The sequence below is a fragment of the Papio anubis genome, chromosome 18, assembly GCF_008728515.1.
Source record: "Papio anubis isolate 15944 chromosome 18, Panubis1.0, whole genome shotgun sequence".
Lineage (NCBI taxonomy): Eukaryota > Metazoa > Chordata > Mammalia > Primates > Cercopithecidae > Papio > Papio anubis.
Window position 1 is genome coordinate 69,206,305 of NC_044993.1, and position 24,385 is coordinate 69,230,689.

The 24,385-nt window shown below is 52.2% G+C and overlaps 2 protein-coding genes across 22 annotated transcripts in view; one reads left to right on the plus strand and one right to left on the minus strand.

Annotated features, from left to right (window-relative positions):
- Window positions 1-576: 576 nt before the first annotated feature.
- Window positions 577-15,922, minus strand: C18H16orf71 (chromosome 18 C16orf71 homolog). Of its 5 annotated transcripts, none has more exons than XM_009195915.4 (10): window positions 15,811-15,922; window positions 13,537-13,716; window positions 12,208-12,396; window positions 9,583-10,080; window positions 7,093-7,210; window positions 5,236-5,377; window positions 3,764-3,901; window positions 3,246-3,347; window positions 2,642-2,933; window positions 577-1,232 (listed from the first exon to the last, which is right to left on the minus strand). In XM_009195915.4, exons 2-9 carry the CDS (start codon window positions 13,663-13,665, stop codon window positions 2,651-2,653), a joined length of 1,599 nt encoding a protein of 532 aa, XP_009194179.2. In that variant the 5' UTR covers window positions 13,666-13,716; window positions 15,811-15,922; the 3' UTR covers window positions 577-1,232; window positions 2,642-2,650. The 5 variants fall into 5 exon arrangements, with proteins under 5 accessions (XP_009194179.2, XP_009194178.2, XP_009194177.2 ...); XM_009195914.4 differs by having other exon boundaries at window positions 577-1,489; XM_009195913.4 differs by having other exon boundaries at window positions 3,755-3,901.
- Window positions 15,923-16,228: 306 nt separating this feature from the next.
- ANKS3 (ankyrin repeat and sterile alpha motif domain containing 3) overlaps window positions 16,229-24,385 on the plus strand; it is a 36,131-nt gene continuing 27,974 nt past the window's right edge. For 11 of the 17 annotated variants that reach the window (XR_004179864.1, XR_004179870.1, XR_004179875.1 and 8 more), the window contains exons 1-4: window positions 16,235-16,343; window positions 20,575-20,746; window positions 23,575-23,773; window positions 23,972-24,093. Coding sequence is in view for 6 of the 17 variants with exons in the window: in XM_031658505.1 (XP_031514365.1) it covers window positions 20,577-20,746; window positions 23,575-23,773; window positions 23,972-24,093 (491 nt within the window). In the remaining 11 variants the exon portion in view is untranslated. The other 6 variants (XR_004179872.1, XM_031658508.1, XM_009195922.2 and 3 more) reach the window with 5 other exon arrangements.

Below are 24,385 nucleotides of genomic sequence, written 5' to 3' on the forward strand. Positions count from 1 at the left end.
AACTCCCCATCTCATGGGCGTCATCCTCAGCACTCACGTGATGGGGGAGTTTTGCAGGAGCTGTGAGTCCCAGGTGCCTGCGTGTGCTGTAATGTTATCTCATGCAGTCCATTGGGGGGACCCCCATGATTCTCTCTTTTGTTTTGTTTTGTTTTGAGATGGAGTCTAGCTTCATTACCCAGGCTGGAGTGGAATGGCATGATCTCGGCTTACCACAACCTCCACCTCCCAGGTTCAAGTGATTCTCCTGCCTCAGCCTCCTGAGTAGCTGGGATTACAGGCGTGCACCACTACGCCCTGCTAATTTTTGTATTTTAGTAGAGATGGGGGTTTCTCCTTGTTGGTCAGGCTGGTCTTGACCTCATCTGACCTCATGATCCACCCACCTCGGCTTCCCAAAGTGCTGGGATTACAGGCGTGAGCCACTGCGCCCGGCCATGATTCTCCTTCAGTGGGTGGAGGAACCGGATCACTGGGAGCATGAAAACCTTGCCCAGGTGGCAGAGCCAGCTTTGGACCCAAGTCTGACTTCCTGTCTCACTCCCCTTGCCTCGACAGACACAGTAATTCACAGAGTTGAACTTGGAACAGAATTTATTTTCCATCACGGTAAAACATTCTCGATGAGGTTACTGGCATTAAAAAGGTGGGGGAAATGGAAGAAAATGGGGTTGAAAAAAAAAAAGCCTTTGCTCTTGACAGCTAGGCAGCCAAGCGGAGGTGAGGACAGAGGATGGGGCGGAGGCCTGTTCTGGGTGCACATGTCCCGGAGCGGAGGGGCAGAGGAGGGTCTCTGTAGGTGGGAGAGGGCCTGAGGGCTGGGAGGCAGCCTGGCCTTGTGCCCTGCAGGAGGAACCTCTGGGACTTTATGGAAGCCTGTCTTGCCTTTGACTTGTAACGAAAACACCCCTCATCATTGGGAGTGGGGTTGGGTGGGGATCCCCAGTGGCCAGATCACATGGGGTCTGGAGAGTAGACGACTGTGGCCCTGATCTTGGCGGCCAGTGACCACAGCCAGGCAGGGCCTGTCTTTTGCCTGGCACGAGGCTTGATGCAAAGAGACCCCTGCCCATCCTTGGCGACATGGCAGCGAGGGGTGAACCCCAGGAGAAGCTGGGACACTGGCCCAAAGGCCTGGCACCCTGCTGTGCTGCCTGAGCCCATGGCGCTGTGGGGCCTGAGGTGATGGTGATTTCTCTGTTCTTCCCATGGGGCAGGCAGCGGGACACATCCTGGAGACAAGGTTGGGGAGACACACAGGTGGCCAAGTCAGGACTGATCATAGCAGTTACAAAAGCATCCTGTGAATACAGGGCTGCAGGACAGTGCTGGCAAAGGAACAGGACCCAGGAAGACCAGGCATGTCCTATGGAGGGACCAGGTCTTGGCACGGGGCAAGCAGCTGTCCCCAGCTCTTCCTGGTGATCAACAAGTCAGACTGCTGCTCCATTCTCCATGGGATAGCATTTCCAGGGGTTTCCAGTATTCTCTAGATTCATAAAGGGCAAAGGCCTTGAGAATCTATGTATGCCTTTCTATCTTAGGTAAAGAAGAGAAAGAGAAAGCAAATTCTCATTACTCCTCTTTCAAAAAGTTCATTAAGAGCCAGGCTAGCAGCTCATACCTGTAATCCTAGCACTGTGGGAGGCCTAGGTAGGAGGGTTGAGCCCAGGAGTTTGAGACCAACCTGGGCAACATCGTGAGACCCCATCTCTACAAAAAAAAAAATTAGCCAGGCGTGGTGGCATGCACCTGTAGTCCCAGCTACTGTGTCTCGAAAAGAGACAAAAAAAAAAAAAAAATACGTGTATTAGGTGTATGTGGGTAGGCATGCATGTGTGTTGTGTGTTAATTTAGGTGCCCAAAATAGCAAGTAGGCAGGAAGCCAGAAAATAAGGCTTAGGTCTTTTTCAACCCTGAAATCCTCTAAATGTGTTTTGCTTGGTTTTTAAAAAGACTTTATTGATGGAAATACTAGATGCCTGCTTAAAAAAATGCAGACCTGGCCGGGCGCGGTGGCTCAAGCCTGTAATCCCAGCACTTTGGGAGGCCGAGACGGGCGGATCACGAGGTCAGGAGATCGAGACCATCCTGGCTGACACGGTGAAACCCCGTCTCTACTAAAAAATACAAAAACTTAGCCGGGCGAGGTGGCGGGCGCCTGTAGCCCCAGCTACTCGGGAGGCTGAGGCAGGAGAATGTCGTAAACCCGGGAGGTGGAGCTTGCAGTGAGCTGAGATCCGGCCACTGCACTCCAGCCTGGGCGACAGAGCGAGACTCCGTCTCAAAAAAAAAAAAAAAAAAAAAAAAATGCAGACCTGGAGACAGACGAAGAGTCCCAGAGTCCCGCAGAGAGCAGCACCCCGTCCTCCTGCTGTCCCTGCCCCTCTCTCTCAGAGGACCAGGCCCCTTTCTCCCAAAGCCGTTGTCACACGTTACATACAGATTTGCATCTGCATCCTTGTTCTAAGTTCACGCATCTGTGACCGAGCTCTAACAGGGTGGGCAACAGTCCACAGCCTGAAGGTCCCTGCCTGTGGAATGCCCCTGCTAGTGGAAATGCAGGGACAACAAGGGGATGCCAGGGCCCATGGTCCATGGCAAGTCAGCCCACCCCTGCCCACTCCTGGGATCCCACTACCTGAGGCAGCTACAGTTGGTCCAAGGGAGGCATCAGGGCCTCCCTCGCTGCCCCTGGCTCAGGAGCATCCCCCAGGGCCCTGCGCCTGCCTCTTGGGAGTCGGGCCTGGGCGCTCTGCCCCTTGGCGCAGAGCTTCATGTGTTGCTTCCTCACAGTTCCTGATGCAGCCGTGTCTTCAGGGGCCTGAGCCCTCTTGCCACCAGGCCCCTTGTTGGCGGGCAGCTTGGGCTGGACTATCCCCTTCCGAAAGGCCCTGAGCTGCTGGAGAAGCTGGCTCTTCCCGGTACAGCTCCTGTGACACAATGAGACCAAACTCAACCCCGTGGGGGCCGCACCTCCCAGCACTCCTTACTGAAACGGGAGAAAAGCAGGTAAGCTCAGCTCCCATTTCAGAGTAAGAATGCAATTCAGGCGGCCCATCGCTGCTGCCACTGCTGGGACCCAGTGGACGTGGGTGGGATGATGGAAGCTGTGCCGCCCCCCCACCCTGTGTGGTGGGTGCAGCAAGACCTCACCACAGGCGGTAAATGTGCCAGGTGGAGGGCTTGCTGCAGAAAGCAGAGGTGGGACATCTGCAGGTGGCCGGAGGCCCCTTGGTGGTTACCGTAGCCCCAGGGAGGAAGGAGATGCCCCCTCTGCGTCTCCCAGAGCTGCCATCTCCACTTCCTCCTCCTCCTCCTCGCTGTCAGAGGAGCTGTGGCTGGAGCTGCGGGGAGAGAAATGGGTTTCTGGATGTGCCCACTCCACCTGGTGTTCCAACTCCTGTTGGGGCCTGAAGCACTTGGGCTTTCCTGGTGACCTAATGCAAGAGGGCTACAGCCACACTGGAGGCTGGTGGACGCCCTGCCAGGAGGTGAGGGCAGGTGTGGGTGATGCACTTTATTGTATAGAGCCCAGCCCGAGGAGGTGTGCCCCGTGCCCCTCTTCTTCCCTCCCTGCAGGGACCCAGGGGGACTGTAGGCCAGACTCTGTTCCAGGCTAAAAGCACTTTTCAACTGAGAATTGATCCAAGCCTTTTGAAGTCCCTGTTCCTCCCCACTGGGATCCACCAGAGGCTTTGTGAGGTCAACAGGCAACTCCGCAAAGTAGAGGCTGGTATGGGGTAGTCACTGCCCTCTGGACCTTGCTGGGGACAGGTGGTCTGGTGGCACCGTCTGCCGCAGGTCAATGAAGATGGTGGGGGGCTCTGTGTTAAGCCTCATGCCCTGGGCCAGCTGCAGGCCTGGCCCGGCCTCGGAGCCCGGCTTCCTCGAGGAACATCTGAGATGAGAAAAGCAGGTGTTGTGGAGTCACCTGTCTGTGATAACTCTGTTACCTGCGCTGGATGTGTCCAGTCACAGTGCTCGTGGCTGCCCCCCAGTGAGTGCCCACTCTCTACCAAAAGGCTCATTAAACACATTTGCTCTTTTACGCTTCAGAACAGCCTGTGAGATTTAGGCCACCGCTGGCCAACAGAACTTCCCTACTGATGGACATGCTGTCTATCTGTGGTAAGTGTAGCCACTTGCCACAAGTGACTAAGTTTACATTTAAGCCATATAAAATCAAATGAATAAAAACTTCAGTTCCTCAGTCACATTCATCATGTTAGGTGTTTAATAGCCACACATGGCTAATGGCTGCCATGGTGAACAGTGCAGGTCTCTCCATTTTTTTTTGAGACAGAGTCTCGCTCTGTCACTCAGGCTGGACTGCAGTGGCCAGTGGCGTGATCTTGGTCACTGCAACGTCCACCTCCTGTGTTCAAGAGATTTCAGCCTCCCAAGTAGCTGGGATTACAGGCATGCACCAGCATGCCTGGATAATTTTTTTGTATTTTTAGTAGAGACGGGGTTTCGCCATGTTGGCCAGGCTTGTCTCGAACTCCTGACCTCAGGTGATCTGCTCGCCTCGGCCTCCCAAAGTGCTGGGATTACAGGCATGAGCCACCGCGCCTGGCCAGGTCTAGCCATTTCTGTTTGGTAATTTGGTTCCTAGGCACAGAAACCCACTGCTGCTCAGGTGAAAAGGGATTCCCTGGTTCTCAGATTCCTCAAGTTTGGAACAACCAAAGTGTTGGGAGTGCAGGCATATAGCGGGGCCCTACAGGACCCTGGGGACCTGCCTCCACCTCTGCCTCTCCCAGCTTCACTGCAGCTTGCCTTTCTCCCTGTGGCAGGACAGGTGGCTGTTGCCCTTCCACCCCTACACAGAGACACAGAGATTGAGAAATCCCATGGCTGGGGTCACATGCCCCAGGCTGGACCAATCAGCTGTGGCCAGAGGGGCAGGGTCATGTGATAACCTTCCTACTCCCAGGGAGGCCTCATGGCTTCCCATTGAAGGGAGGGTTCCCACTGGGTTTGGGGAAAGAGCAGGTATTTTAGGGCTTGAGTCCCAGCCTTGCCATTTATGGCCAGGGAGTCAACCTCTGTGAGCCTTGGTTTCCCCATCTCTAAAATGGGGATGATAAGAGTGACTGCCTGATCAGATGCTTGAGAGTGACTGAGAAAATGCACATGGAGTGCCCCGCCCTTAGTAGGCCCAGTCAGTGCCACAAAACCATGGGGCCGTTGTAAAGGACCACAGGAGCCATGCCTGGCTACAAGTCCCACCTGCTTCCTGCCCCTGCCTCCTCGGTGTCCTGGGGGGTGTTGGCAGGCACCTTCCAGGCACAAGCAGAGGCCCTGGACTGCATGGTGCACAGGAGGGCCAGCTGTTCCATGAGCCTGTCGTCGGCGCTTGGCACCGTGCGGTCTGAGGATGGCCAAAGGAGAGGCTGATTAGTGGGGACTTGGCCCACTTACAGCAGCTTGAGCCTCAGGACCCCTGGGGTCTCTGCATGTGAACGGACCTCAGGTTCCTCCACTGCCCCCACCCAGCCCTCTCCCTACTCAGCCCTCTGAGGACTCCACCTCCAGCTCGGCAGGGCTGAGGCGGGCAGAGTCTTTATGAGCAGGGCCTGTGGCACAAGGGCTCTGTGAAGTAGGAGTGACGTGGTTTTAAAAGTTTATCCCACTTCCTCACACCCCGGTCCCACTTGTCACAGGTGATCATAATGAACAGTTCTGTGTGCTGATTTAAAAAAAATAACAATAGGATCATCTTCTATAGGTTTTTTTTTCAACTTCATTTTTTTCACTTTGTATATTACATGCTTCCACGTTAACCTACGGAGATCCCCTCACTAGCCGCAGTATTCTGTGCTAAAACAATCTAGCTGGACTCCTACTGAATATGGGCTGTTTCCAGCTTTTCATATTTTTAAACAACACTGCAGCAAACATCTTTGAACACACACTACCTACTAGAGTAACAGTGTAAGACAGATTTTCTAAGTGAAATAGCTTGATCAAAGGGTTATGTGCCTTTAAAATAGAGAATACGTTCAGCCGGGCGCAGTCGCTCACACCTGTAATCCCATCACTTTGGAAGGCCGAGGCAGGCAGATCACCTGAGATCAGGAGTTTGAGACCAGCCTGGCTAACACAGTGAAATCCTGTTTCTACTAAAAACACAAAAAAATTAGCCAGGCCTGGTGGTGTGTATCTGTAATCCCAGCTACTCAGGAGGTTGAGGCAGGAGAATAGCTTGAACCCGAGAGGTGGAGGTTGCAGTGAGCTGAGATCGCACCATTGCACTCCAGCTTGGGTAACGAGCAAAACTGTGTCTCAAAAAAAAGAAAGAATACATTCTGCCGCACTCCCTTCCATAAAGGGAGTGCCAGTTACACACACACACACACACACACGCACACACGCGCCCTCCAGAATGGTTGGCTGTCTACCTCCTGCCTTATGGGGTGTGAATTACAAATGAACAAAACGATATTTAACATAGCACGGGCTGTGAGTCACTGGGGAGTCTTTGCTTTGGGACCAGAGGCAGAAGCTCTGCACCTGCCCTGGCTCCTCTGCCTCAGACCTGCCTCCCCTCGCCTTTGCGGACCGAGTGGGTAGGGAGGGGTTAGAGAGCTTTTATTTTATCTGCAGGACTTCCCGGAGCAAAGCTCTGAGTGTGGTGACAGTGGTGACATCCTTTGCCTGCCTTTTAAAATGGGGAGGCCAGGGGAAGCAGGAATGTGCTTAGGAGCTGACTGTGCACAGAAGGTGGGGCTTCCTCCTCCCAGGAAGAAGGAGGGAGGGAGGGAGGGAGGGAGGGAGGGAGGAAGGAAGGAAAGGAAGGAAAGGAAGGCCGGCCCAGGGAGGTGGGGAGGAGGAGGTATGGGTCATGGGGTGGTGTCTGGAGGCCTCTCCTTTGTCCCTAGGACCTGGCCCACGCCTGGCACGTAGTAGGTGGTCACATATATGTTGAATGAATGAAGTCTTTCAGGGACTGGCAGCATGAATGTTCAGGGCGGGGCCGGCAGGGAAGACACGTGTGGGCTGCAGGACGGTCTGTGGCCAGCCTGAGGGGCCCAGGAAGGTGCTGCTTATGGGGATTCACGTGGGCTCCAGTGTTCAAGGTCAGACCTTGAACTTGGCGGCGGTCGGCTGCCCACCACACAGTTCCAGGTCCACGATTTCCCTGGTTGTCTTCTTGCCCCGCCAGACTCTGAAGGATGTAATCCAAATCCCACGCTTCAAGTTGCTGAAATCATTAAAACCAGTGATTATGAGGATGCTGAGGGGCCCCAGAGGCACGGTACCTGCTTCACAGCTGCTGTGACCCATGGAGATGGTCATAGGATGTTGGGGTGTAGAAATCAGGCATTAAATGCATGACAGAGTTTGCAAATGGGCTGACCCCACCTTTCCATTACAGATTGAACGCCTCTGTTAAGGTGGGCCTGCACTTTGGCCACCTCCTTCCTATGCTTTCCTGGAGATCAGTACTTTACTTTTGTTTTTGGCACAAAGACGTTGTTTGACCTGAAGGAAACCCTGTGTTGTTTCATTTTGTTTTTGTTTCTGAGACCGAGTCTCACTCTGTCGCCCAGGCTGGAGTGTAGTGCTGCGAGCTCAGCTCACTGCAACCTCCGCCTCCCAGGTTCAAGTGATTCTCCTGCCTCAGCCTCCCAAGTGGCTGGAATTACAGGCATGTGCCACCACACCTGGTTAATTTTTTTTTTTTTTTTTTTTGGTATTTTTAGTAAAGACGGGGTTTCACCATGTTGGCCAGGCTGGTCTCGAACAAACTCCTGACCGCAGGTGATCCACCCGCCTCCACCTCCGCCTCCCAAAGTGCTGAGATTACAGGCATGAGCCACCACACCCAGCCTAATTTTTGTATTTTTAGCAGAGATGGGGTTTCACCATGTTCGCCAGGCTGGTCTTGAATGCCTGACCTCAAGTGATCCATCTGCCTGGGTCTCCCAAAGTGTTGGGATTACAGGCGTGAGCCACCGAGCCCAGCCAAACCCTGTGTTGTTTTAAGAAATACTATTTAGGTTCATACAGGTTCAGAATGTTTGGAGGTTAAAAAGTTTTGTTTTTTCAAGAATCAAGCTGTTCCAAGCAGGAGCTAAAACTGAAAGGCTTGGCAGTGAGTGCTTAGGGGCAGAGTGAGTGTGAGGAAATTAATCAAGAATTCATGTTTATCATATGACCTTTCAACTCTCTGCAGCCCTATAAGTGGAGAAAAATAAGTTTTTAGGTGAATAGAAAGAACTGTTGATTTAAACAGTAGTAAAGATGACTTCTGTGTATACCTGATGCCAGTTTTCTCTAAGCTGTTAAGAAAAATTCTCCAAAATTTGTAAAACTGAGAAGGTGTGATGGTTACTTTCCTGTCCAGTAGACAACTCCTCTAGGACATGAATGTAGCAAGCATTATCTCTGCATTCCTCTCTCTTTCCCCAGTGTTTTACAAAATCCCAATTTCTTTTTTTTTGAGATGGAGTCTCGCTCTGTCCCCCAAACTGGAGTGCAGGGCGTGATCTCCATCTCCCGGGTTCAAGCGATTCTCCTGCCTCAGCCTCCCAAGTATTGGGTTATAGGTGTGCACCACCACACTTGGCTAATTTTATTTTACATTGGTTTCAGCCTCATGTTGGCCAGGCTGGTCTCAACTCCTGACCTCAGATGACCTGCCTCAGCTTCCTAAAGTTCGATTACAGGCGTGAGCCACCACACCGCTAAAATCCCAATTTCTATGATCTCATTAAACCGGCTCTGTCATCCTGCCGGTTCCCTATTTTTTTCTTGAGACGGAGTCTCGCCTGTCGCTTCCAGGCTGGAGGCAGGGCCGATCTCGCTCACTGCAAGCTCCGGCCCCGGTTCACTTATTCTGCCTCAGCTCCCAGAGTATAGACCATACCGCCACTGGGCCTGCTAGTTTTTTGTATTTATAGAGACGGGTTTCACCGGTTAGCCAGGATAGTCTCGATCTTCCTGATTCCTTGTGATCCGCCTGCCTCTGCCTCCCAAAGTGGCTGGGATTACAGGCTTGAGCCACCACGCCCGGCCAGGTTCCCTCATTAATGCACTGAATACAACTCTGTAACAGGTGTTCACTAGTTTATGAGAATGAGGGCTTTCATATTTTGAGATCAGGCTTTACAGAACCAGGTTCTATATTTTAGATATGGCTATATGTATTTATAAACATCCTTGCAAGTGGAATTCCTTTTTACTCTCTTTTAAATTTATATCAAGCATTTCTTCTTTTTTAGAGATGAGGGTCTCACTGTGTTGACCAGGCTGGTCTCGAACTCCTGGGCTCCCTCCTCGGCCTCCCAAAGTGCTGGGATTACAGGCGCAAGCCGCTGTGCCTGGCCTCCTTTTGTCTCTTTAAAGAAGGCAGGCCCTGCTTGTTCTGTTTCTTGTTAACCCCCACCCAAGGATGTGCTCTGCTGGGACCCCCCAACCGCTCTGCTGAGACAGGTACACAGAATAGTGGATAATGGGCCTAAGGTCCTAGTGGGCCAGCCCTCAAGCTGCTTCTAGCCCCAGTGCATGGGAACAGCGGCCATGCCGCAGGTAACAGGCCTGAGAAAGAGCCAGGCACGTGGAGGCGCCTACCTGGAGCGACAGCACTGGTGGTCCCTCCGGAGGCTCCGCAAGGGGCATTTTGGATCTGGCAGCTGACTCCACAGCGTGGCAGGGCGCATCCTTCACCCCGCCTTGGTCACTGCTGGCCGGGCCGCAGGCATCCCGGGTGACTTTCTGGAGGATGTCTTTCTCTATCATTTTCCTTCTCTCCTGTCGGAGGGCCCGGCGGTTCACAGATTCTTGTGAGGCGGGCTCTGCCTTCGGGTCTCCTTCATGGCGGGAGAGACTGGCTTCGGCCTGTGGGTCCCAGGGAGGACCCTGGGATCCTTTGGTGTTGAAAGACAGGCTTCCAAGGTCGCTGTCCAGCCACCTGGGGGTCTCCTCGGCCATCTCAAGAAGAGCGCTGACCTCACCAGAGCTTTCAACAGGCCTGCCAGGGTCTCTTCCTTCCTGAGAGGATGCATCCTTTGTCCTTGTGTTCCGTCTGTTCCCAGGTTCTGTGGCCAATTCTGCAGGCACCAGAACTGGCTGTCGAGAAAACAGGTATGTTCAGTTAGCATCCTCCAAAACATGCTTCAGGGAATTTTTTTCATAGTAAAATATGTGCATAATTTTTTTTTTGAGGTGAAGTCTCGCCCTGTTGCCCAGGCTGCAGTGCAGTGGTGTGATCATAGCTCACTGTAGTCTCGACTTCCCTGGCCCACGCGATCCTCCCACTTCAGCCTCCCAAGTAGCTAGAATGACAGGCACATACTACCAGACCCAGTTAATTTTTTTAAATATTATTTTGTAGTGATGGAGTCTCTGCAACATAGTTGGTCTTCCAGGCTCGTCTCAAGTTCCTGGCCTCAAGCTATCTTCCTGCCTCAGCCTCCCAAAGTGGTGGGATTACAGGCATAAGCCACTGTGCCTGACCTATTTCAACCATTTTTAACTGGACACTTCACTCTACTAAAAATACAAAAATTAGCCAGCATGGTGGCATGCGTGTAATCCCAGCTATTTGGGAGGCTGAAGTGGGAGGATCGCTTCAGCCCAGGGGGTGGAGGCTGCAGTGAGTGGTGAGGGCACTATTGTCCTCCAGTCTGGGTGACACAGCAAGATCCTGTCTCAAAAAAAAAAAAAAAGACAGTTGGAAAGCTACTGTCGAATATGGGTAGGCTAAAGACAACATCACTGCGGACTCCCACTATTTAAATACAAGGCTAGAGAGGAATGTTTTGTGACAGCAATGGAACAATATTTACATTCTCAATAATGATAATGTTGGGGCTCAGAAATTGATACCCCGGGCTGGAGTACAAGCCATCCTTCCACCTCAGCCTCCTGAGTAGCTGGGACCACAGGCATACACCACACCCAGTTATTTTTTAGTAGAGATCTCACATTACAAAAAAAAAAGGAAGAAAATAATCCAGAAGAGTTTCTGAAGTAATTGATTGTAGAAATGAAGAAGCAAAATAAAATCCACATGGAAATCGTTCCACCTGAACCCACCGGAGTTCTTAGCCACCCTGGGGATCTCTCCTGTGTGGGGTTATTTCAGACCTAGGTCTAGGCATGGCAGGGCTGATGGGGGATTTCCTTCAAGGTGATGGGTGGCTGGGGGCATGTCCTGGTTTTGTGAGATCATCTGGTTCAGTGCCTGTGCCCCCTTCATTCAGTAGGTTAATGGTTCTCAGCAGAATACCTGAGAGAAATGACGCTGGAGCTGGGCCCCGCCCCCATTTTGGAAGTGGGTTAGTGCCTCTACACTGTTTTCTTTTTTTTAAGATGGAGTCTCAGTCTGTTGCCCAGGCTGGAGTGTGCAGTGGCGTGATCTTGGCTCACTGCAACCTCTGCTCCCCAGGGTTCAAGCGATTCTCCTGTCTCAGCCTCTGGAGTAGCTGGGATCACAGGCACCTGCCACCATGCCCAGCTAATTTTTGTATTTTTAGTAGAGGTAGTGTTTCACCATGTTGGCCAGGCTGGTCTCAAACTCCTGACTTCAAGTGATCCACCCACATTGGCCTCCCAAAAATGCTGGGATTACAGGCATGAGCCACTGTGTTCAGCCAGAAATGGAGTCTTGCTGTATTGCCCAGGGGTCTCAAACTCTGGCCTCATGGGAACGTCTGTCTCAGTGTGCAGCACTGGCACTGCAGGCCTGTGTTGGCATGCTTAGTCCACACTTGCTCACTGTCTCCTGGGGTGTCCCTCCCGCGAGGTCCAGCTTTTGTGCTTGCTCAGGCACTGATGGGCCATCTTCCTCCCTCCCACTCCCCACGGTAGCCTGTAGCAGTTTAGTTTAGCAGGTTAGTAAACCAGAGTTCCTGTGTACTTGCCAGGTGCTGGGATGAGCCAGGTAGCCATGAAGCCAGCTGGATTAAGGGAGAGACATTTAGGACAATCAGTCATGACAATGGCCAGAAGCTATTCAGGATGCCATGGTAGAAAACAGGATAGGAGCGATCAAGAGGAAGAGGAGGGTCAAAATCAGATGGAAAATCAAGTCCGCACACCAGCCCTAAGGTGCTGGGCTCCCCGGGAGAGGGAGGTGTGTGGAGGTTACATGTTGGGCATCTGAATACCTTGGGTTGTACACGGGACAAAAAAAAGGACTGGGTTTCATGGAAATGCTAGACCAGTGGTTTAGATCAGTCAGTTTGGACTTACATTGCACACACACAGGCGCACACTCTTCTGTGTCCCACAGACCTCGGGAAGGGATTCTTCAGCTGCAGCGGCCCAGGTCCTGGACTTGTCGCCATCGGCAGGATCTTCAGCCAGCTCCTCTGACAGGTCTGGAATCAGGGCGGTTTGGTTTCGCTGGAAGATGAACAGCTCCTCTTCCCCATAGTCCGACTGTGGACAAATGAGAGGGCTTTTGGAAGACACAGCAGCAGGCAGAGCCCTGAGGGCCCAGCCGTCCCCGCTTTCCACCCTTACTTCCAGCCCAGCACGCCCAGCCCGCCTAGCCCTGCTGCTCAGGAGCCTGGGGGAGATCTGGTTCTCTCCCAGTTAGCCTTGCTGTGCGCCGCTTCTTGCCACTGTTTAGAAATCAGCTCGGCAGTACTACCTCGTGGAGGTAAGATTCAGGCTCCTGGTTCTGCAGGTACCTTGCAGACAGCAGGTGCTTCATTAATGCCTCGTGTGACATGAACAGGGCAGCGAGGTGGTAGTTGAAAGCAGGGTCTAGCCCTCCCCGTCCCCTGTGACCCTGAGCTATCACTTATACAGCTTAGTGTGTCTTCTTAAAGGGGCTGGGGCTCATACTCTCAAACGAGACTGATGGTGTGAAAACGCACTGAGCACTGAAGTGCGGGGTCCCCATAGGTACTCCTTAGCCTCGCCATGCACTGGATGACGTGTGAGGTCCCTGAAGCTCTGTTGCTGGTGCCCAGGTAGGACCTAAACCCAGCCTGTTCCTTTTAAAACCCTCACACTGTCTCTCAACACCCAGTGCCAACCTGTGCACTGAGGAGCCCCTGCCAGGAGCATCTTCAGCAGCGTCTTACACCTGCACCTATGGCTATTGGTCTGAGTGTCTTTGAGGGCCATTTCAGGGACCCCAAACCACAAATGCAGAATCCCTCGAAGGCTCATCACAATGCACTGGAATTGTGCATTCTCAGTGGGTGTTCTGGTCCTGTCCTGGCCTGAGAGAGTGGAGAATAGCAGAATGGAAAGGACAGAGCTTCTGCATCGAGTTGACCTGGGTTCCAAGTCAGCACCAAAAACCCAACTGAAAAGGTCTCCCAAGATGCTGAGCACCAATACCCATGCTCAGAGATGACACTCAAGGCAGAAGAAAGAGTAAAGAAGGAAATAGGCACCCAGAAAACACAGCTTTGAGTCTGGCCATGTGATTTAAAGTAAAATGACAACAAACTGCACAGGTCAGCGGGAGAAGTCTTTAGAGAAGTGCTCCAAAGCTGTCCTGGTTAGCGTCATGCCTGCTCTGGTAGGAAGGACAAGGCGTCCAGGGAGAGAGTTCCTGCTTACCAAGGAGGAGTCTGAGTCCAGAGACGGGAGCTGGTCTTTGACAGCCTTGAGGATGGCGTCCCAGGGCCCTGTCTGGGAGGCCCAGGGAGAGCCCAGCGAGGGTGCCATACCTTCGTCGTTGGATGCCATGAGGGCCCAGGCTTCCGGATGCCTTCTCAGTGCACCATCATCCGAGGAGCTCTGTGGGGCACAAGGGGTGATGGAAGAGGGTCCAGGCCATCAAAGGTCAGGAGAGCAGGGGCTGCCTTACCAGCTGTAGGAGACCAAACAGGCTGGCAGGCCTTACCACCTGCCTGTTCCCTTCAGGTTATGCAAGCTCCTGTTACTGAGTGCCAGGCACTCTGTGTGTGTGTGTGTGTGTGTGTGTGTGTGTGTGTGTCCGCTCATGGACACATGTGGAGCCTGCAGGTATATCACATATATAGTGATATATACATAATATACAAATATATGTATTGATATAAATATGCATATGTACATATGTGTATATGTTATATAGAATGTCATATGTATGATATGTAATGATATATAGGTATATTTTATATATATGCCATATAGCATCACTATTCGCTTCATTTCGTAGCCTCAGGGTGTTTAGTAAATAGCAACAATGGACTCTGAATCGGGGGAATTTCAAGTCCTACTACCCTTTACTGCCCTTTACCAAGGAACAGAAGAGAGACACCTTGCTTTTTTTTTTTTTTTTTTTTTTGAGGCAGAGTCTCAGTCTGTCACCCAGGCTGGAGTACAGTGGTGCAATCTTGGCTCACTGCAAGCTCCACCTCCCAGGTTCACGCAATTCTCCTGCCTCAGCCTTCCGAGTAGCTGGGACTACAGGCACCTGCCACCACGCCCGACTAATTTTTTGTATTTTTAGTAGAGACGGGGTTTCACCATGTTAGCCAGGATGGTCTCGATCTCCTGACCTCGTGATCCACCCACCTCAGCCTCCCAAAGTGCTGGGATTACAGGCGTGAGCCACCGTGCCCGGCCAACATCTTGCTTTTTTGTTGTGGAGACAGGGTCTGGCTTTGTTGCCCAGGCTGGCGTACAGTGGTACAATGATAGCTCACTGAGGCCTCGGCCTCCTGAGCTCAAGTGGTCCTCCCACCTCAGCCTCCTGAATAACTGGGACTACAGGTATATACTACCACCTCTGGCTACTATTTTTATTTTTTGCAGAGATGGAGTCTCCCTGTTGCCCAGTCTGGTCTCAAACTCCTGGCCTCAAGTGATCCTCTTGCCTCAGCCTCCCAAAGTGCTGTGATTACAGACATGTGTCACCATGCCTGGCTGACAGTTTGCAGTCACCCAGTAATTTTTTTTTTTTTTTTGGAGTCACCACTCTGACCAGCCCCTGCATTTGTATCTTGGAGTTTTAAAGGAGATGGTCCTATTCTTCAGGGGACTGGGGAGCTTGAGCTTGAGAGCTGGGGGGTGAGGGTCCTCTAGAGCCAGTGTCAGGAGAACCCTGCAGCCGGAGAGGCCGCTGTGGCTTTGGCCCTGCAGTCAGTGCCCCTTCATCCCCAATCAGGGCAGCGGCAGGAGATGTGAATTGGGGGCTGCTTGCTTCCTCTGTGCTTTTGGGACCAGGGCAGGTGCTTGGTGCACTCTCAACTGGGAGCAGCAGGTTGGGGACGCATCTGGTGCACACACTCAGCGGGTGTTTTTTGTAACTAGAGCTCTGTTCCGCAATTCAGGGCACAATATTTCTTAGGGCAACAGAATCGTCGAGGTGAAGAGGGCCTCCAGAGACTCTGATAAACTCTTCAGGCGAACAAGACAATAGGCGAGGGAATGGCATTAGCGGCAGAAGGAAGAGCATGTACAGTAGCTCAAAGGAATGAACCGCCCAACAGGTTTAAGGGAAGAAAGTGTCAGTTGCTGGAATCTGCGGTGAAAACGGACCAGACAATGCAGGGCCCTGAACGCCACGTTGAGGAGCTCGGCGCATCCAGAAGGCGAAGGGGAGGCTCGGAGCCGCCACTGAATAACGGCCTTCCGGCTCCGTCTCGGGGGTCAGTTTCTCAGCTGCAGCCCGTTAGGCCCGCCACAGCCCCGCCCAGGTCCCCAGAACCCCGCCCCCAGCCCGCCTGCCAAGAGGCTGCCGGTTGTCATGGAAACCAGACGCCAACAGTCTCCCGGGTCGAGCCTTTAAATTTTAAAGCTGTAGAAGTGGAAAGCCCATCGCTCCTCCTCTCACACTCCCCCAGCCCGTGTTTCCCCGCGTTTTGTTCAACTCCCTGCAGGCGCAGCAGGCCCGAGGCCCCTCACCTGAGGCTTCCGCCTTCACTCCCTGCGCGGTCCTAACAGGGCTGTAAACAGCCTCCAGCGCGCCACTCCAGTCGCGTCCGTCCCTCGGGCCGCGCCACAGGTACAGAGGCTGTCCCCTTCTTCGGCACTCTCCCTCTTAGCGGAGCTTTACATTACTAAACTGCCGCCGCGTTCCCCCCGCTCCTCTTTCGGGCCTTTGCGCGTTCTGCCTCTCCTGCAATGGGATTGGTTCCCCTGGCCAGGGCGGGGACTGGGTAGGACAAACACCACTTGCTCATTGGCTGTCGCGGGTATCATACAACGAGCCGGGAAGCTGACCGGAAGGTCCGGGTGCGGGACGTGTGCATTCCACGGCGCCCGGGAGCTGTCCCGGTGTGGACCCGCGAGCTTCCCGGCGTGCTCCGCGCCCTCCCGCATCTACTTCCGGGGCGGGTGCCGGGGGCGGTGGCCCGGCAAGAGAGCGTGGCGGCTAGTTGCTCGCGGGGTTGGCGGCGGCAGCCCGAGGGCAGCGCAAGGCCTGAGGCCCAGCACAGGTGGGTTCCGCAGCGGCCCGGCCCCACTATTTGCCGGCACCTGCTGCCCGCCTAGACCCAGCGCTCGGGCGTCCCGCGCTGCACTTGCTCGCCGCGTGACTGGAGGACCGAGCCCCACATTTTCTTTATGTGGCTGTGGCGTGGGGACAGTAATGCTCTGTGCACGGTAGGGTTCCTGTGGGGATGTGGCCAGGGGGCGTCGGGAAGCGTCACTGCTGTGAGTTCTGGGGTTGTCGGCCAGGGACCCGCCCCGGGGCCAGTGAGCTAGCTTTGCGATGCGCCGGTTCCCGCTGCGGTTCCACGGGGCGAGAGGCGGTGCCCGGGGGCTTTCACAGACCTCCTCTGTGGGCGTGACAGTTTCCACCAGCATCACGTTTGTTAAGATTTTTAAAAATTTTTTCATTTTTGTGGGTACTTAGTAGGTGTATAAATTTATGGCGTACATGAGAGATTTTGATACAGGCGTGCAGTTCATAATCACATCATGTAAAATGGGGTCGCCATTCTTTCAAGCATTTATCCTTTGTGTTACAATCAATCTGATTATACTCTTTTAGTTTTTTTTTTTTTTGAGATGGAGTCTCGCTCTGTCGCCCAGGCTGGAGTGCAGCCTCCCGGGTTTACGCCATTCTCCTGCCTCAGCCTCATGAGTAGCTGGGACTCCAGGTGCCCACCACCATGCCCGGCTAAGTTTTTTGTATTTTTGGTAGAGACGGGGTTTCACTGTGTTAGCCAAGATGGTCTCGATCTCCTGACCTCGTAATCCGCCCGTCTCAGGTTCCCAAAGTGCTGGGATTACAGGCTTGAGCTGCCGCGCCCGGCCTTTTTAGTTGTTTTTAAATGTGCAGCCAGGCGCGGTGGCTCACTCACGCCTGTAATCCTAGCCTTTTGGGAGGCCGAGGCGGGCGGATCGCCTGAAGTCAAGGATTCGCGACCAGCCTGGCCAACATGAGGAAACTCCATCTCTACTAAACATAGGACAGCTAGCCTGGCGTGGTGGCTCATACCTGTAATCCCAGCTACTCGGGAGGCTGAGGCAGGAGAATCACTTGAACCCAGGAGGCGGAGGTTGCAGTGAGCTGAGATCACGCCGCTGCACTCTAGCCTGGGCAAGAGTGAGACTCCGTCTCAAAAAAATAAAAAAAATAAATAAATTGTGCAATTAGATTATATTGATTATAGTCACCCTGTTGTGCTGTCAAATAGTACATCTTATTCGCTCTGTTTTTTATTTGTATTCATTAACCATCCCCACCTTCTACTACCCTTCCCAGCCTTGGTTACAATAGAAGTAACCATTCTTCTGCTTTCTATCTCCATGAGTTCAATTGTTTTGATTTTTAGATAACCACAAATAAGTGAGAACATGCAATATTTGTCTTTCTGTGCCTGGCTTAGTTCACTTAACGTAATGACCTCCAGTTCCATCCATGTTTTTGCAAATGACAGGATCTCTTTCTTTTTTTATGGCTGAATAGTACTCCATTGTGTCTAAGTACCACATTTTCTTTAGGATTTATTGTAAAGGTAACAGATACTTCACATTTTCAGAGTGGACAGAACCAAAAAGTTGAATGAAACATCATATGTCGAGTGCTACTTTACACCACACCTGTAAAGTAGCGACACCAGTGCTACTTTACACCACATCACTCGGGATGGGATGGGACTTTTAGTTTTCACTTTAGTTTTTTTTTTTTTTTTTTTTTTGAAACACTCTGTTGCCCAGGCTGGAGTGCAGTGGCTTGATATCGGCTCACTGCAGCCGCCTCCCAGACTCAAGTGATTCTCCTGCCTCAGCCTCCCGAATACTGAAGACTACAGGCGCCCACCACCACGCCCGGCTAATTTTTGTAATTTTAGTAAAGATGGGATTTCACCATTTTGGCCAGGCTAGTCTCGAACTCTTGGCCTCCAGTGGTCTATCAGGCTTGGTCTGGTTCTGATTGTCCTTCAGTCCTTGGGTGTCAGACATGCAAGTCTCCAATAAATAGAGAACACGACCTCACCCTGCAGGAGGCCTTTGGAGTGGAAGAGACATGCCCAGTGAAGGCTTGAGGGAGGTATGGAAGGGACTCTGAAGTGACACTCAGCTCAGAGCCTTTGGTTTCTTATCCAGGCTCCGTTGGCCAGGACGGTTCAGGGTGGGATTCTCACCTGCAGAGTGAGGGAAGGGACTGCATGATCGTGGGCTCTGCCAGCTGAAGAGGTGGTGGTTCCAGAAGGGAGGGCTTTGCCTGCCCCACCACACCTACAAACACTCTCGCCAAGGGCCTGTGAAGTGTTTGTCCGCAACATTGGTGGCTTATTTCTTCAGCCATCTTGGCTATCACCTGGGGCTTGGAAGCATTCTTTAGTAGAAACTGAGGTCCTCATTGCATCTATTAACTGCCATAGCACCTGTAGGTGATGGCAATATGACAAGGCCTTTGTTTTCGCCTTTGTTCCCTTTCTAACCCTTGTTTCCTGGCACTCTTGTACCTAAGGATTCTACCGGGAAGCTAATGACTTGGCCTTGATTTGGGGATTCCTGGTGTGCCGTTACCCATGTAGGCCCATGTTGGGGAAAGTGTCACCCCACCAGTTCACTGGCCTATTATATTTCCCCCCATATCTCTCTCTTCCAAGGATGCCAAAGTGGATTCCTGTTCAGTTGGCCGTTGCTGAGTGCCACCAGTCACATCCTGGTTTCTGTGTTGGGGAAGTGCTTTCTATTTTTCTCAGAAAAATTTATTTTTCTTTACTTTTTTGAAATTTTCAATTTCATAACCATTCCAGAAAAATTAATTTATATTTAAAATTTGTAGGCCAGGTGCGGTGGCTCATGCCTGTAATTCTAGCACTTTGAGAGGCTGAGGCGGGTGGATCATCTGAGGTCAGGAGTTCAAGACCAGCCTGGCCAACATGGTGAAAATCCCGTCTCTACTAAAAATACAAAAATTAGCCTAGCATGATGGTGTACACCTGTAATCTCAGCTGTTCAGGTGGCTGAGGCTCAAGAAGCCCTTAAACCCAGGAGGCAGAGGTTGCAGTGAGCTGAAATCACGCCACTGCACTCCAGCCTGGGCAACAGAGCAAGACTGTCTAAAAAAAAAAAATACAATTTACATATAGTAAAATTCATTTTGGCATTCAGGTCTGTGGTTTCATAAAGGCATAGAGTCACAGATTCACCATCACAGTCATACAGAACAGGTCTATTGTCCCCCAAATTCCCTCTCGCCCCTAACCTCCAACCCTTTAATTTTGCCTTTTCCAGAATGTCGTGTAAGTGAAATGATACAGTAGGCAGGCTTCTTCCATTTAGCGTGAAGCATTTGAAATTCGTTCATGTGTTGCATGTCAACTGTTGGATCCTTGTGTTTAATGCTGAGTAGCATGCATCATACGGATGTGCCACCGTTTGTTTATCCATTGTTTCGTGTATCATAATAGCAGCCTTTTCAGATATGTCCCTGTTAGACGGTGAGGCACTAGGGATTGGAGGTGCTAAGTAGCAGAGGTGCCTTTTTTTTTTTCTTTTCTTTTTTTTTTTTTGAGACGAAGTCTTGCTCTGTCGCCCGGGCTGGAGTGCAATGGCGTGATTTCTGCTCACTGCAACCTCCACCTCCCCAGTTCAATTGATTCTCCTACCTCAGCCTCCCGAGTAGCTGGCCTTCACGCCCAGCTAATTTTTGTATTTTTAGTAGAGACGGGATTTCACCATGTTGGCCAGGCTGGTCTTGAACTCTTGACCTCAAGTGATCCGCCCACCTCAGCCTCCCAAAGTGCTAGAATTACAGGTGTGAGCCACCACACCTGGTGCGAGCTGAATTTTGATCTAACCCCAAATCCAGGGTTCTTCCCCACCACATCAAGGAGCTGATTTGGTTAAATAACCCAATTAGCATTTCTTTACTGCCCATCCAAGAGGTTGTCAGGTTCCTAGAGTTGATGGAAAATTCTCTTTTACCTGGTGCCTGAGGATGGAAGGAGGAGAACGTACTCCACAGTTGATGCCTCACCATATGTGCTTCTCTTTACTGGTGTGGTAGCAAGCTCACCAGATTTAGCATTGATGGGACTGCCCAAACCATACATTATTTAAGCAAAGAAATTTGTCTAAGTTACTGCCAGGGTTGACTGCATTGGGTTATCAGTCTGCTAGTGTAGTGGTGTAGCAGGAGCAGGAGCAGCCTGTTTCATGCCCTGGAACAAAGGAAAGATCTAACCCTTGGCCCTTCCTCCTCAGTGATGTCCGAGCTCAGTGATGAAGCCAGCGAGCCGGAACTCCTGAACCGCAGCTTGTCCATGTGGCATGGGCTGGGGGCACAGGTCAGCCGGGAGGAGCTGGACGTCCCCCTGGATCTTCACACAGCTGCTTCCATTGGCCAGTATGAAGTGGTGAAGGAATGTGTGCAGCGGTAAGAGATCGCGGGAGCTTCCCTGTCACATTTTGAGTAGCGCAGTAATGGCTTCGGATCCCACGTGATGGGGCTTTGCACACAGATGTGGATGTGTAATGTGTGTAGAATAGGTTAACCTGCTTATCACAGGCAGCTGTCAGTAATTATTGATGCTGGCCACTGACAAAGAGGCAGTTTTTATTCCTGGGAAGAAAAAGAGGGTGTAAACTTTGATCAGAAGCTTATAAACAGTCATTCTTTAACCAGACTAATTTTGTTCACTAATTGCAGAAATGCCCAAACAAACAAGCAAAAGAAAAATAAAGACAGAAAGTGAAGGCCGGGTACAGTGGCTCATGCTTGTAATCCCAGCACTTTGGGAGGCCGGGGTGGACGGGTCACTTGAGGTCAGGAGTTTGAGACCAGTCTGGATAACATGATGAAACCCCATCTCTACTAAAAATATAAAAGTTAGCTGGGCGTGGTGGCATGTACCTGTAATCGCAGCTACTCAGGAGGCGGAGGCAGGAGAATCGCTTGAACCTGGGAGGCGGAGGTTGCAGTGAACTGAGATTGTACCACTGCACTCCAGCCTGGCGACAGAGTGAGATTCCTTCTCAAAAAAAAAAAAAAAAAAAAAAAAGAAAAAAAGAAAAAAAGAAAGCAAAAGGAAAGTGATCCCTGGCCGCCTTTTCCTGGAGGGTTCATTCGATCCCTGTGATCCCTGTTCCCCTCTAGCTTCTGCTACTGAGGGAGGCTGGGTTTTTCGTGCCTCTGGGGAATGGCCTCTGGACCTCACTGCCCACCTGCCCTTTGCTAATCTGTATGCAATAGTTAGAGACAATACAAAGCCCCTGGCTGGGCCCATGGCTGAGTCTTGCCCATAGCAGGATGTGATCATCTTGTTTTTGGAAAAGGGTAGTCTCCTCACTTCTACCCTGTTATGTTCCACACGCTGCCTAACTCTGTCTCCTGGTTCTCATTTGATATTGTGGTGCAGTGACCTCTCTCCTTATCTCCGCGTGCCTCTTCCAGTTCCCAGTGAGCCAAAGCAAAGCCTTGCTGAAGCCCCAGGTCTCCGGTTCCCAGCTTGTGGCCCTCACTTAGACACACCCAGCCCATGGAGCGCTGGTGCAGCTTGGTACAGGGTAGTCTGTTGTGCTCCCCCTGCAGGAGGCTCTAGGCATAGGCAGTTGGGTATGCAGTCAGTGCGACCCCTCACAGGGTCACGTTTGGAATTCTTAGGCTCCTAAGTCTTTGGGTGTCCTGTTAAGATGCAGAGTCCAGAATGGCTCCGCAGAGGAGCAGCGGGAGGTGTTTGTGTTGTGGTGGGATTTCGACACTAGCTGAGGTGGAGGCTTGCTGACAGTAAGCACGGGATGGGGCCTGAGGGGAGACGGGGGCATCAGAAGGGAGGGGTGGGGCTGAACGAGGAAGTGGTGAGAGAGCCCCAGAAAGGCGCTCTGCTGTTGTGTAAAGGAAGATAGTGTTAGGACGAGCTGGGTGCATTCGAGCCCTGTTGCAGAAGCATCTCCATGCAGCCCCCTGGCCTGGTATCAGGACCTTCTGCAATGGCTGCCTGGGTGTGCATCCCAGAGTCACTGAGGGCTGCCAGGCAATGGAAGGTAGTTGCCTGGTGTGGTCTAATAGGTGAATCCCGGCCGGGCGCGGTGGCTCACGCCTGTAATCCCAGCACTTTGGGAGGCCGAGGCGGGCGGATCATGAGGTCAGAAAATGGAGACATCCTGGCTGACACAGTGAAATCCCATCTCTACTAAAAAAAATACAAAAAAATTAGCCAGGCCCACGTGGTGGCGGGCACCTGTAGTCCCAGCTACTTGGGAGGCTGAGGCAGGAGAATGGCGTGAACCTGGGAGCTGGAGGTTGCAGTGAGCCGAAATCGCACTGCTGCACTCCAGCCTGGGCAACAGAGCGAGACTGTCTCAAAAAAAAAAAAAAAAAGTGTGAATCCCACAAAAGGGACAGATCCCGGGGTTCAGTCTCCAGTTGTTACCCCCACTGCAGGCAAGAATTGGGGAAGGGAAAAAAGGCCTATGGGGGTTAACCCTGTAGGATCCCAGGTAGCCATGCAAGTGGGTATTGTTTTAAACGTGACTCCCTTGTCCCAACCCCAAAGTCATGACTGGGAAGCCCACAGTTTTTTCCCATGGGAAAATGCATTTCCAGAATTTTAACGGAAGTCAGTGAGAAAGATGGGATTCTTTGGTCACAGATTTTTCAAGAATGTTTATTTAGGGTGAGGTGACAAAGGATGAATCAGTGGCGGTGGGACTTGTCCACGGTGGAGTCCTTTCTTTCCTCACTGCTCCTCTCCACCTAGCATTGGGCTAGTAGATGCCACTCCTGCGGTGGTCAGGGTTTTTCAACTGTGGCTGTGTTGACAGTCCATGCTGGATCATTCTTTGCTGTGGGGCTGTCCTGGGCACTGTGGGATGTTTAGCAGCAGCCTTGGCTTCCACCTGCTAAATGCCAGCAGCCCTTCCCTGCCCAGCTGTGAGAACCAAAAATGCCTCCAGACGTTGCCAGATACTCCTTGGTTGAGCGCCATCTGTCTGTCTGGTGGTGTGAAAGAACATAGCCGGCCTCGGGCTAGGAGGATGCGAAATCAGCGCAAGGAGACGAAGGCTCAGGGCCTCACGAGGCAGTGTACGAGCAACTGTCAGCATTTCTCTGCCTGCCTGCCCCCAATCCCTACAATGTCCAGGGTGGCAGATAACTTCTACTTCCTGTCAACTCATCCCGCCTGGCCTAGGCTTGCCACCGGCTTTGGCGAACCCCACATGTGAGGCGGCTGGCCATGTCTAGCGTATCTTGCGTTTGTTTAGGAGAGAGTTAGATTTGAATAAGAAGAACGGTGGTGGCTGGACCCCGCTGATGTATGCCTCCTACATTGGCCACGACACCATCGTGCACCTGCTGCTTGAGGCGGGGGTGAGTGTGAATGTGCCGACCCCAGAAGGGCAGACTCCACTGATGCTGGCCTCCAGCTGTGGCAACGAGAGCATCGCCTACTTTCTCCTCCAGGTGAGCTACGAGGGAACTCAGGCCCAGAAACCTGAGGGGCTCCCTGACCGCCCTGACAGAGACGCAAACCACTGCAGGCCATGGTGTTCGTGTGTGCTCGTGTAATCATTTCTGATTCTTGCAGCATGGCCGCCTGGAGGGCGCCCGCCCCACGCAGAGGAGATGAGGCCGTAACGCACGTTCTGTGTTCTCTTGAAGCAAGGTGCAGAGCTAGAAATGAAAGACATCCAGGGCTGGACAGCCCTTTTCCACTGTACCAGCGCCGGGCACCAGCACATGGTCAGGTTCCTCTTGGACAGTGGAGCCAATGCCAACGTGAGGTGATTGCCACGTCTTTAGTGGCCACAGGAGTGGCCTAGGTGTCATCTGACTCTAAGGAGGTTGGCTCTGGAGGCAGCTAACCAGAGTTTAGGGCCACCCTGCTTCGGCAGGAAAGGCTCAAGATGAGGGGTAGGACGAGAGTCCTTCCAGGCGTGGGCCTTTTCCCACATCTGTGAGTGCATCTCTTCAAGCCCTTCAGCTTCCTTTTCTTTATCTGAAACCCACCTGGGTCATAGAGTCGTAAGAATTACACGTTTTATTGTATGCCAGGGGCCTAACATACTGAATGGC